The sequence below is a fragment of the Pelodiscus sinensis genome, chromosome 31 (assembly GCF_052426305.1).
Source record: "Pelodiscus sinensis isolate ZL-2025 chromosome 31, ASM5242630v1, whole genome shotgun sequence".
Classification (NCBI taxonomy): domain Eukaryota; kingdom Metazoa; phylum Chordata; order Testudines; family Trionychidae; genus Pelodiscus; species Pelodiscus sinensis.
This window is the reverse complement of record NC_143082.1, coordinates 10,076,657-10,089,908: the sequence shown is the minus strand read 5'-3', so window position 1 is coordinate 10,089,908 and position 13,252 is coordinate 10,076,657. Positions and strand designations below refer to the sequence as shown.

The following is a 13,252-nucleotide window of genomic DNA, read 5'->3' as shown; positions in this document are numbered from 1 at the left end:
AGTCTGGGGACCCAGCATTGCACACCCTGGAGGGGTAAGCTTAACCCCCAACTCCGCTCCACTGCCAGAGCACACGTGCCTGCCCTAGCAAGCCAATCTCCTGGCTCCAGCACTGCTAGGACCTGTTTCTTGATAACCTGAGAATTGGGAGGAATTTGGGGGCTTAAATTGGAATCCAGCCTGGAGATTCCAATTTAAGATCCAGAATAGCTGGGATTTGGCTGCAGCAGGCTCAGCCCAGAGCGGTATTACCCACAAAGGCTGTGCTCTGAGAGCAGGGGGGCTCAGCCCATGCACTGTGGGGCACTGTTCACCTTCAGACAGAGCAGAGGCCTGTTGGGGCAGGAGTCCCAGCACAGGAGGAGTGGGAGGGGGCACTGGACTAGATGGGTCACTGGCCAGCTCAGGTAACAAGAGGAAGATAATAGACTAGACCGGGGTGGGTAATCATTTTTGCTGGGGGGGAGGGGGGGAGAACTCCAAGATTTTGGAAAGTGGTCGAGGGCCACACACTTCCATTATATTAATGGAGGAGGTGTGGGGTCTGGGATGGAGGTTGGGTGCAGAAGGGAGCTTGGGGTAAGGAATTAGGATGCGGGGGGAGAGGGTCTGGGTGAGAGTTTGGGTGAAGGAGGTGGTTGTTACTTGGGGCACTGTGGACTGTGGTGCCGGGGTTTGAGTTGTGACCTAGGGCAGGAGGGGGTTGTGACCTGGGGCAGAGGATGGGGTGCAGGTTTTGGGAGGGGGTTTGGGTGCAGGAGGGGGCAGAGGGTTTGGGTTATGTGGGGCAGGGGGGAAGGGGTGGGGGGCAGAGGGTTGGGGGAGGGAGGGGCTGGTGTGCCAGAGACAGGCTCTGGCCGGGAGACTTACCTTAGTGACTCCCAGCCAGCAGCCCAGCACATTTCTGAGGCAGCTTCCCTGCCTGCCCCACCTCCACACAGGCTGCAGGGGCGTGTGAATAAGTAGGAGCCGGAGAGGGTGGGGGTGTGGTCCTTCGTTTTTCAAACAAGCAGCTCCCATTGGCCACAAACCAGCCAATGGGATTGTGCTGGGGGCAGGGGCAGCTCATGAAGCCTCTCCCTCCTCCCCTCTGGGCCCAGAGTTATGAAAGAGAAACAGCCTGGCAGCCACTTTTCTGAGCGGTGTGTGGGTGGGACGAGGCAAACAGGGAGCCTTCTTGGGGCTCCCTGCTGCATCCACGGGCCAGATACAGTGGCTTGGTGGGCTGGATCCAGCTTGCGGGCCGTATTTTGCCCAGCTCTGGACTAGACCTACCAGCAGGGTACGGGCAGTGGGACACCTGTCGAAATGAATCATTGGGTTGATCCACAGCAGCAATGAAGTGGAGGATTATTTGGCTCCATGGGCCCATTGGTCTGATCTAGGGTGGCAGGGAAATGTGCTGAGCTGCACAGGGAGTGTCCTGCCTGGGGCTGGTTTAGGCCTGCCCCCTATCCCCATCTGGGCTCACCTCGCATGTGCACCATACGGCAGTTGCAGTTCTCCACCAGGTAGCGGGTCTCACAGTCGATGCGACAGGCTGCGATGCTGTAGGTGTCGTAGAACTCGGAGTCCTTGGTGATGGACTGGCAGTCACCCCAGGGTGGGGGCAGGTAGATCAGCTGGGGCAGAGCAGGGAGGAATGAGAACAGGAGCCCTGACCCTTCACTCCCAAGGGAGTGCTCCCAGAAGGCTCTTGCTGAGCACCAAAGATGGACCAGGCACTGATCAGGCCACCAAAGGAGCAAGATGAGAATCTCAGAGTATCAATTAACTAGGACCCACAAGCCCACGGGCTCCCTTTCTATTAATTTAAAAATGTCTGTTTAACATCCTCCTGAGATATCAGTGGATTCAAAAGTGTGTTATCATCTGATACTATCTCATGTTTTTTTCCCAAATAGAGAACAGAAACATTTATTGAACGCTTCTGCCTTATCAATAATTCTACCATTTCCACCTGACAACACATTAATACCATTGTTAGGAGTCTTTTTGTTCCTAATAGATTTTAAAACTCATTTTAACTTTGCTGATCATAGTTTTCTACTTGTGTTCCTTTGCTTTCCTTACCAATTTTCTACAATTTCTAGTATTAGTCTGATATTAATGTCACTTTCCCCTAGTTATATATAGTTTTAAAATTTTTATAGCTGACTTTGCTTCCTCACTAAAACAGATCTTTTTAACCCATTACAGCCATCTTCCATGAATGTGGGATGGTGGCTTTTGGGGCATCTAGTGGAAGTGCTATTACACAGTTCCTAATTATCTTTCATGCTTTTCTGATTCAGTTCTTCCTCCCAGCTGATCTGGCTCATGACTGTCTGCTATAATTGTCAAGAAGTACAATGACATAAGAATGGCCACACAGGTCAGATCTATGGTCCATCTGGACCAGAATCCTGTCTTCTGACAGCGGTCAATGCCAGATGCTTCTGCCAGAACAAGGTAATCATCAAGTGCTGTGTACCTTGTCATTCAGTCCTAGTGTTGGGCAGTTAGAGGCTCCGGGACACCCAAAGCATGGGACATCCCTGGCTATCCTGGCTAATTGTCATTGATTAACTCATCCCCCAGGAAAATATCTAGTTCTTTTTGAACCTAGTTATAGTCTTGGCCTTCACAACATCCCCTGGCTGCGGGTTCTACACCCTGACTGTGCTTTGTGCCATGAAATACTTCCTTTGGTTGGTTTTAAACCTGCTGCCTACTAATTTTGTTGGGTGACCCCTGCTTCATGTGTTATGGGAAGGGCTAAACACCCTTCCTTATTCACTTTCTCCATGCAAGTCGTAATCATAGACCTCGATCATATCCCCTCTTTATCCCTCCCGGCTCCTGCAAAGCTGCATCAACACCCTCCCTCTGCTTGGTGCCTCTTTGTCTGCATCCGGCAGCGGCAGCTCAGGGGTTGCCAGTCCAGAGTGCTCTCCCTGCCCCTCACCCGCTGCTCCTGGCAGGACACAAAGGTCTGGAATCCAGGGGCCACACCAAAGCCCAGCTGGTCAATTAAGGGAGGCTCATCCTGGCTGTGAATCTGAACTTTGATCCCGGCTTCGAAGGAGGTCTCATCTGCAGCAAAGAGAAAAGTGGGAGCTGAGTCTCTGAGAGGGCTGGGAACCCAAACATCCTGGTGTGCAGCCCATCTCAGATCCACAGGCTACTCCTGCCTTGCTCTCCCCGGGGGGCATGGGAGGGCCCTGTTAACCTAGCTCCAGAGAGGCTGTCTCCTCTGTAATGGAGCCTGGTGTGGAATTAACCCTGTGCCTGCCAGGGTGAAGGGCCCTTTCAGACCTGGATGAGTACAGAGCCATGGTCAATCTCAGGGGACATGAGAAGTTCCAAGGACGAGGGGGCAACTCCACACAGCTGGCACATGCCTGCCTCGCACTCTCCCAGTGGTGTGAATGAGGGGAGAGACCTTGTTTGGCCACATCTCGCACTTGCTTTGTTCGGGCATGAATGGCGCCCCCAGGCCTGGAGGGGGAATTCTCCTCTCTTTGATATCCCCGCAGGGGCGCACAAAGTCCAGCTTCCCTGTTAACACTGGCTGCACCCTGGGGCTATGTGTACACTGCCATTTTTTTTTGGCAGAAGATATGCAAATCGTGTTCTCATTTGCATATCGTCTGCTGAAAAAAATGGCAGTGTGGACATAGCCTGAGCTAGCGCCACTGGCCTCAGCGGGGTTACTCCTGATTCACAGCTGCGCGAGAGCAGAACCAGCTCATTCTTGATGCCTTCCACACGGGCTCAACCCGCCTTCAAAACAGGCACGAACGGAGACTCAGGCCACCCTGGGAAAGGGGTATTATTGCTCCCCTTTTATAGGTGGGGAAACACCACAGAGAGGGGGATCGACCCAACCCCGATGATAGAGGGGCACCCGCCATGTATCCTCACCTCCCATTGCAAGGTCACAGAACCCAGGAGTCCTGGCTCCTGATCTCCTGCGCTCGCCTCTAGAATTGCCTCTCAGATCTGGGAACACAACCCACGAGTCCTGACACACTCTCACCCCCATCCTGCCTGCCCCAGGGACTCAGGGAAGTCACAGATGGCAGAGGCAAGTTTCTGCCTGGGCAAGTCCCCCCTGCCCAGCCACCTGTGTCTCTATTCTGTGAGGATGCTGAAAAGGCGGGAGGGGGCAGGGATGAGAAATGTTTCACTGACGGGGCAGCCAATCATGTCCCTCTCCACATGTAGCCAGATCTGCTCAGGTTTGGGGCTGTTCTCCTCCCCCCAGCGTTGGGCAGGAGGGTGTGTGCGTGTCTATCACGTGCAGGGCCATCTCTCCACCGTCTGTCTTGGGGAAGAATTCTGCACCACATCCCTCTCCACTCTGTAACCTCTCCCACAGCCCACAGCCCTGCTCTACAAGCCCCTCTTCCCCTGCCCATTGCTCCATACCGTGAAGCCTTGTTTCAAGCTAGGTGAGGGGGCCGACACTCCTTCGGTTTATTGGATGTGCCCCCCCCCTGCCCTCATGCGTTCCTTTCCTGCCCTCGGCTTGTCTGCTTTCCTTCCCTCCCTCCCACCCCTCCGTTCACATTCTCTCCTTCCCCACCACCCTCCCACTCCATGGTCTTGGGAGGGCAGCAGGGAAGTGGCTGGGACTATTTATAGACAAGTGATGGCTACTTAATTTAAACTGGCAGGCGGTTGCCATGGCAAATAATTGCGGGAGGAGAAAAGGAGACAAAGAGAGTGACAGCGAGAAAAAGGGGAGGATCGGAGGAGTGGGGAGCAGGCTCCTGGAGGCTCGGCTGGTGGGGACAGGGCACAGGAGACAACGCATGGGCCTATATGGAGCTATGGCTGCCTCAGGAACCAGCTACAAGTCTCCCCATGTGACTGTTCCTGCCCCTTCTCCAGGCCTGTCACTCGTTGCTGATGCCACCTCTGTTGCTCTGAGGCTTCAGCTGCACCTTGCTGTGCCAAGATGCCCCCTCCCCCTGCAACCAGGCCAGCCCCACCCCCTACTCTGTGAACAACCCCAAGCAGGGCTGCCATGGAAACACAGCTTGTGCAGGAGAGGGGGGGGGGGCATGGCAGAGCGGGGTCTGGCGAGAGGCAAGGCTCCTGCCTGGACCGGTCTCCAGGGAGTGGAAGTGGCAAAGTGCCTTGGGGTGAGGGAGCAGAGGCGCCCATCTCCACACACAGCAGGGAGGGATTTGCAAACACCACTGCTCCAGCCTGGCGTGCTGCTGCTGGAGGCCAAGAGCCAAGGGGTCTGTTACCTGTCTCCCCCCAGACAGGGAGGTACTCATCCTGCTGGATGTCCAGCATGATCTCCAGGCCATTGCCGGTGCCGCCCTTCATGGTGATGAGCCGGGGCTTCCCGTCCTGTCCGGAGTTGAACGTGTAGCACTTGCCGTAGCGTGTGAAGACCTGAGGGGGACAGAGATGGGGGGGGGGCAGTTAGACACAGAGCTGGGGGGCTGATGCCACACCCCACTGCTGGGTTGGGGGCCCAGCCAGCGCCGCAGGGACAGGGGCAGGGACCAAACCCATCAACCTGTGCCCAGCCAGTCAGTGCATCAGGGAATGACAGTGGCTGATTGGAGCTCAACTCCCTGGATCCTCGCCTCCCATTGCAAGGTCACTAACTGGGGACATGGCCCCCCCGGATCCTCACTTCCCACGGCAAGGTCACCAAGCACGGACACTGCCCCACTCACTCATACTCACCCCACATCACGGGGATAGCAGTTGGGGATGTTCCTCTCATCACAGCCACCAACCTGCCCCCACAAGCCCCATTGCAGGGTCACCAAACGGGTATGCCTCCTGGATATCACGGGCTCACTGATTGGGGACTCCCCACCCCAACTGCAAGGCACCATTCTGGGGCAGATGTAATAACTAGGGCCTGATAATCCAACCCCAATTGTGAGCTCAGCGATGGGGAAGTGAATCCAGGTTCTAAACTGGCCACATGGCTGACAGCCAACAGGAATGGGCAAAGGTACAAAGGGAGACAACAAAGTGGCTTACAAACCAAAAGATGTACAGGGAACATCCCTGGGTTGTATTAAAAGCACATGTGCCAAGCCAGAGAAGTTGGGATTGAAAATCGACCGACCAAAATTGGTGCATCAGAAATTAGGCTGAACTGGTGAACACCGTAATGAGGGGATGGGCTAGTCCACTCATTATTCCCTTTGGAAAGCCCTTAAAAAACCTCTGTGGGGCATATCAAGCTGGCTGTCAGATGGGTGGACTACAAGAGGGACCATCATAGCTACCATCCCCGAGCATCGACCATGACACCCTTGGGTCTTTGTCCTGACCACAGAGAGGGACCCAGACGGCAGTGCCACCTCCCCCAGCTCCCGCTAACTCTACAGTGCCACCGGCTGTGAGGCTTTGGTTCCTGCTGGCCTCCTTTCCCAGGGCCTGTTTGTTTTGTCAGTGCAGGGAAAGTAGGTCAGAATTGGAGAGCAGGCCTCTTTCCCGCCGAGGACTGTCCGACTCTATACAGAGATTCTCACTAATGCCTCTCTCCGAGAAAGGGCTGCAGGTAGGTTCTTCACAGCCCCTCCACTGTAATTCCAAAACACTTGTGTCTTGTTCTGGTGCCTTTTCTCGTGAGAACCTTGCTCGATCGATGCTGGCATCAGTTTTCCAGTGTGTTTGGCCCTGGGGCTCAGCAGGCCGAGTCTCTCCACTCCAAACCCTGGAAGCAGCGATGGGGGATGGTCTCCAGGCTGAACTGTCTCGCTCAGCCCCTGAGCCCTATTAACTTCACTGGGAATTCAGTGCCTCTCAGTGTCAGGCCTTTGTGGGGCAGTTTGTGTCCCTGTCACTTCAGCGCCATAGACAGCTTCCACTCCAGGCAGCACCCAGTCCACATCACGATGACCCTGGGGACCCAGCCGCTCATGCCCCCTCTGCTCCCTCCTCAGAGTGCACTTGCCATAACCCTTATTTATCTGCCCAGGGCTTCTCTCCTCCACCAGCCACTGCTGCCTTCGTCTCTTCCTCAGCAGCTGGGCACTCCCCATCTCCCTTCATGGCTCACTCCTGGGGCTCAGGCCTTCGCTACCCCACCAGCCCTGTCCCCTGAGACCCAGAATCAGGGGGCAGAAAGGAAGCTGGTACTATCCTTCAGCTAATGTCCCCAGTAGCTTCCAGTAGGGGCAGCAGAGATGGGGGGCAAGAGGAGAGGAAAGGGCTTGAGATTAATTTAAAGCTAAGGGGCTTCTGAGGAAGGGGGTTAATCTGGCATGGACAAGTTCTGGGAGACCCCCCAGTAGCACATGGCAGGCCCTGTTAGGGGTTTCTCCAACCTTTGTTTTTAATAGGCCAAGCGATAGGGCTCTTCCCATTAGCCCAACACTCTGCCACTGCCAGTCTCTATCATGCTATGCAGCCCGCCCACCCAGTAGGGCAGGTCCTCCATGCCTCAGGGTGGGGATGTGGGTTAGGTCTCAGCTCTGACAGTCAGAGAATTCAAGGATGGGAAAACCCCCAGAGATCAAGCCCTATTAGAGACCGTCTCTAAGCAATACAGAACTGCGACAACAGCCCTGCAACAAACACGGAACAGAGGAAATAGCAAATCCACTGAAACCTGCTCAAATCTGGACACTGTGGGCAGGACCCCTGTCCAGATGTGACATGGCCCAGCCAGCTCGCAGCTACATTTGGCTTGTTAATGGATGTTTCCTTTGCAGCCACTTGTCTAACGGCCCCATTAGAGACGTGGGCAGGAACGAGTGTGACAAGGAACAGAGGGAATGAGGCTGATACGCTCTCTCCAGTGGCTTTTATGGAAGGGATGCAAAGTGGTTTCTGAACATTTATGGAGCCTATCTCCACCCTTCCTTCCAACACAGAGCAAGGCAAACCTCTGCACCTTGGCCAGAGGGGAAGGAGGCTGGGGGAGAGTGGGCGGGAAGGGTTGTCACAAAATCACACAGAAAAGGAGGCAGAACGTCTCCTAACCCATAGCCCCAGGGCTCCCAGCGCTCTAACCATTAGACCTCATGCTCCTCCCAAAGGTAGGGATAGAACCAGGCGTCTGGGCTCCCAGTACCTCATGCTTTCACCACTAGTTCCCACTTTTCCTTTCCCTGTTCCCTGCCCCCACCCATGCGTGTCTATGGGGCACGCGAGGGAATTGTTCTGAAGTCGGGCGGCTTTCCTTTGTTCTTGTGTTCCTGAGCTTCACGGTGTTCGTGGGCAACGCGAGCAACAGGGCCATGGAGGCCAGGAAAGGCAGTGCCCAGCGCAGACATGCCACCTACCCTGAGATGTGCTGCAGCCCCTGGCACTCCGTCTGTGTCAGGAGGAGGGTGGGAAAGTTCTGGAGGGAACCTCTGTCCCTGACAGCTGGACCCCGTGCTCTGTCTCCAGCCCATCCTGGCTCCCATCCCCTTTGGGAGCCCCCCAGGGAAAGGGGGGAAAGAGGACAGGAGACAGAGGCAATGTTTGGGGGTTGGGAAAGTCCAGACCGGAAACAGGATGTTCCCTCTTCCTCTCCCTGCCTGGCTTCCTTTCCTTTTCCCTTCCTGCATCCCTCTCGCTGGGTTCCTTCTGCCCTAGCTCACTGCTCTGCTCCCCGGCAAAGGGCAGAAGGAGCCCCTGGAGCACAAGGTCTGGAGGCAGCAGAATCTCCCTGCTGCCTCCAGAGCCAGCCTGTAGCCTTTTCTCTAGGAGAGGCAGATACATGGGCTCCTGCCTAACGTCCTCTTGGGCAGCAGCTTCCAGCAGGCCGGTGTAACGTCACAAACAGCTGCCGGCAAAACGGGCTACCTGACACACACATGTGCCCATCAGATTTGGTTCCTATCAGTTTTAGCTTCCCATTTATGCAAGAGTAGAGGGGAAGCCGATTCGGATAGATGGGCCTGGTACATTTCTGTCCCCTGCTCACACCAGGCCCCTCCCCCCGCTGCGATTTGCCTCCTGAGCCCCTTTTTAATGAGGGTAAAGAGCCAGGAGCAATGTCGGAAGCCATGTAAGGGCAGAGTGAGGGCAGCAGCAACAGCAGCTCTTACCCTGCCCTGCGTCAATCACCAGGAGACGCCCGACTTTCCCTGAGCAGCCCCCGCCTCCAGCCGCCCCGTGCCACGGTGAGGGGCGCCACGCCCTGGCTGTACGGCTCTGCCTCAGCAGGCCTGTCCTGTTCCCGGAGCTCGCCGGGAAGGGGGTTTGGCCCAGACGCGGCAGAGCAGTCCAGACCAGGCACGGGAGGCGGAGAGCGGCGCTTGCCATGTTGGGCGGGTGGAAATGGCTTTGTCCAGCGCTGCTCTGGGATTCCTCTCAGCCCCTGTGAATGGTCCCTCCTGCGCCTCAGGCCTCCTGGCCGGCCAGTGGGACGGTGCTACCGCCTGGTGGCCGTCGGGAGAACGTGCAGCGTCACGATCCCGAGAGATGCTGCGCCCGGTGGGGAGGGTTCGTGTGCACGCAGCAGAACCAGCCCCATCCTCTGGGAGGCTGCCCGGCGGCAGGACTCGCCCCGCAGGCGGAGTGTTGCTTGCAGGATTTCGACACCTGCAGGCACCAGGCTGGGCTCTCTGGGAGATCAGCGTCTCCAGGGAGCTCAGAGGGAACTTGCCTGCAGCCCAGCTCCGAGCCCTCCGCCTCTGGGCTGCCTCGTTGGAGGGAGCTTCGCCCTCAGACCCAGTCGAGAGCCCGCCAGTGCGAAGTGACACACGCGGCTGGGGAGATCTCGCTCCTCAGGAACAACAGGGTTCTGAAAAGGGCCTGGGGATTGCTGTGGCAACTCTGCTCCGAGCACAGTTGGAGGCAGGAAAGCTGTAACCACTGCTCCCTGCTGCTCCAACACCCCACCCTGCTGTAACCACTGCTCCCTGCTTCTCCAACACCCCACCCTGCTGTAACCACTGCTTCCTGCTGCTCCAACACCCCACCCTGCTGTAACCACTGCTCCCTGCTGCTCCAACACCCCACCCCACCCCAGCACCCTGCTCTAACCACTGCTCCCTGCTGCTCCAACACCCCACCCTGCTGTAACCACTGCTCCCTGCTGCTCCAACACCCCACCCCACCCCAGCACCCTGCTCTAACCACTGCTCCCTGTTGCTCCAACACCCCACCCTGCTGTAACCACTGCTCCCTGCTGCTCCAACACCCCACCCTGCTGTAACCACTGCTCCCTGCTTCTCCAACACCCCACCCTGCTGTAACCACTGCTCCCTGCTTCTCCAACACCCCACCCTGCTGTAACCACTGCTCCCTGCTGCTCCAACACCCCACCCCACCCCAGCACCCTGCTCTAACCACTGCTCCCTGCTGCTCCAACACCCCACCCTGCTGTAACCACTGCTCCCTGCTGCTCCAACACCCCACCCCACCCCACCCCAGCACCCTGCTCTAACCACTGCTCCCTGTTGCTCCAACACCCCACCCTGCTGTAACCACTGCTCCCTGCTGCTCCAACACCCCACCCCACCCCAGCACCCTGCTCTAACCACTGCTCCCTGCTGCTCCAACACCCCACCCTGCTGTAACCACTGCTCCCTGCTGCTCCAACACCCCACCCCAACCCAGCACCCTGCTCTAACTGCTGTTCCCTGCTGCACCAACACCCCACCTCAGTCCAGCACCCTGCTCTAACCACTGCTCCCTCCTGCTCCAACACCCCACCCCACCCCAGCACCCTGCTCTAGTCCTTGCTGCTGGACTCTCCAGAAACTCCAGCACATACTGTGTCCCTGTATGGCTCTCACAGCCAAACTCCTGCTGCATCATTCACAATTCCCAGCTTTCCTGGTGCCTCCGTTCGGAAAGGGGCCAGAGGACCATGCTTCACAGGATCACACTATCCCAGATGGAACACACAGGATGGTCTAGTGCCATCTAGCGAATCCCACTGTAACTTGCATCAAGTCACAGATGTCCCTCAAAAAACGTAAGTGCAGAGTGTCCCCTCTCCCTCCCACTGCCCGACTGCATCTCTCTTAGCGTTGTCCCCAGAACTGCCCCCCTTCCTCATCCTCTTTGCCCCAGCCAGTGCATCAGTGGCTGTCTCTCCCGGTTGGGTCTGACCTTGCCCATCCACCGACCAGCCATCTCAAGTGTCTGCGTGGCCATTGAGGGAAGGCATTCAGGTGCAGGCAGAGAGGGCTTGTGAAAAGTGAATGGGGAGGCGAAGGCATTGGAAAGACTGTTCCAGATGCTAAGGAGCCAGTTCATAGCTAGGACAGAGACATGGGAACAAAAGAGAAACCTCCATGGATTAGTAAAATCAAGTAGCTTGGCTCAGTAGCAATGGCTCTGGGTGCTGAGACCCCCTGTCACTGCTCACTGGCCCCCAGAGACCTGCCATGTCCAGAATTTGCCTGGCTTTGTTCTCTAGAGGCTAAGATTTCACTGTTTAAAAACAACAGCGTTTCTAGCCATTCTGGATGGAAAGGCACCAATGCAGCGACACCTGCCTGAGCCTGCAGAGAGAACAGCAGCACTGGGCAGTGCTAGCTATCCCATTCACTGGGCAGTGCTAGCTAACAATGGGTGGGTTACCTCTGAAACCTAATGATGTCTGCTGAAATGGCAGCATGGTTAACAATCTAATCGGTGGTAGATTTAGTGGCAACATCTAGCTAATGTGCTAATTCCAAACTGTCCCACATTAATGTGCCAAAAGTCCCTGCTGTGCTTCCCTATTCCAACAATGTCTGTGATGCTGTTACATGCAGTCAGAGCATGGGGAGAAGGCGAAATCAGTGGAAATGAATAGACTCATCAATCCCCAAAGGGCTGTTCAGAGTCAGTTGTCCAGGGCAGGGGTGGGGCATGCTGTCAAGAGTGGGCGAGGGTAGGGACTGCTGCACTGGGTGTGGCATTTATAGCCCTACAACCCGGAGTCTCTGGTCTTTCCCAGAGCAGCCAGAGGTCTGTGTGTAGGATTTCAGTTCCATGAACTGTTTCATTAACTGTTGCATTAACTGCTGCATCCTACAGCCCGACCAAGACATTGTTTGCAAGGATAAAAGTCTCAGAGGGGGAGCTGTGTTAGTCCATAACTGAAAAAAACGTAAAAAACAACAAATGGTCCTGCAGCACCTTAGAGACTAACAAAACATGAAGGTGGTGTCTTTAAACACATCTAATCAAGGGTTGAACAAATGCATGAACTAGATGGGCTGCTATATTCAACACCCTAATGACATCAACAGCTAAGTATGGGGCACTTATAGCTCACTCTATTAGTCTCATTTAGCACGGACACTCTGGGTGTGTCTAGACTACCTGCGTCTACACTACTGCCGAGTTCTGTCGACAGTCATCTGAAAAAGTGGGCTGTGCCCACGAAAACTTATGATACCATCTATGGCTACATCGAGACTGCATCCCTCTGTCGACAGAGGGATGCAAATCAGGTATGTTGAAATTGCTAATGAAGCCGGGATTTAAATATCCCATGCCTCATTAGCATAAACATGGCCACCACTTTTTTTTTTAAATGGAGTTTTTTCTAATCCACTCCCACCCCCCGGCAGACTAGAAGCGGATCTGTCAAAAATAAGGCCTTTTTCGACAGATCCTGTATTCCTCAAAAATTGAGGTTTACAGGTGTGAAAGCAGGCTCTTTGCCGGCCAGACCTCTAGCGCGTATTGCCATTCAAGCAAAAGGTTAACTTCCCCTTGATAAAAAACCCTTACACTATGTAACTTAAAGACCAGCGAAGAACAGGAACCAAAACCAAACCTAAAAAGTTCATGTAAAGTTTGTGCTGGTTGTGCTGACTGTGTCATGCCCAATAAGGCAGAAAAGGAAAAACAGGAAACCATCTCTCACCCCCTTACTCCAGTCGCTTAACAGACAGGGTCTGCTAGCCTATCACAAAAAGCACGCAAAAGCTTTCTCTATAAAACAGCTTCCTCTCCTGTATCAAATTGAGGAATCCTGAATAAACATTGGAAGACAGAATACGAGCCAGGTCTGAGGACTGATCACCCGAGGGCCACCTCCCGCTCACCAAACCAAACGAGTTCCTGTAGAGCGTAATGTACACCAAACAGAACGAATACCAAATATGTTGTTGTTGTTGTAGTTTGTGTGTCTGTTAAATGTCAGTATTGTTATCTGAAATTGTTTAGAAGTATTGTTAAGTAGTAGTGTTAAGAGTTTTAGATAAATGATTAGTTTTATAAGTAAAACTGATGTAAATGTAACTGTTAATAATCCCTGGTCCCTTGTTAACAACTTATTAGGATTTAGAGAAACCTCAAGGAATTTTCTTTTCTGTATTGCATTTTGCTTATTAGACATTCT

At 54.7% G+C, this 13,252-nt stretch overlaps 1 protein-coding gene across 5 annotated transcripts in view; it reads right to left on the bottom strand.

Annotated features, from left to right (window-relative positions):
* The window catches only part of ASIC1 (acid sensing ion channel subunit 1), a 133,355-nt gene that overhangs the window by 13,829 nt on the left and 106,274 nt on the right, over positions 1 to 13,252 (bottom strand). For all 5 annotated transcript variants that reach the window (XM_075902063.2, XM_075902067.2, XM_075902062.2 and 2 more), the window contains 3 exons: positions 5,244 to 5,394; positions 2,948 to 3,075; positions 1,472 to 1,622 (listed from right to left, as the gene is read on the bottom strand). In XM_075902063.2, coding sequence (XP_075758178.1) covers positions 1,472 to 1,622; positions 2,948 to 3,075; positions 5,244 to 5,394 — 430 coding nt within the window. The remainder of the gene's footprint in view (positions 1 to 1,471; positions 1,623 to 2,947; positions 3,076 to 5,243; positions 5,395 to 13,252) is intronic.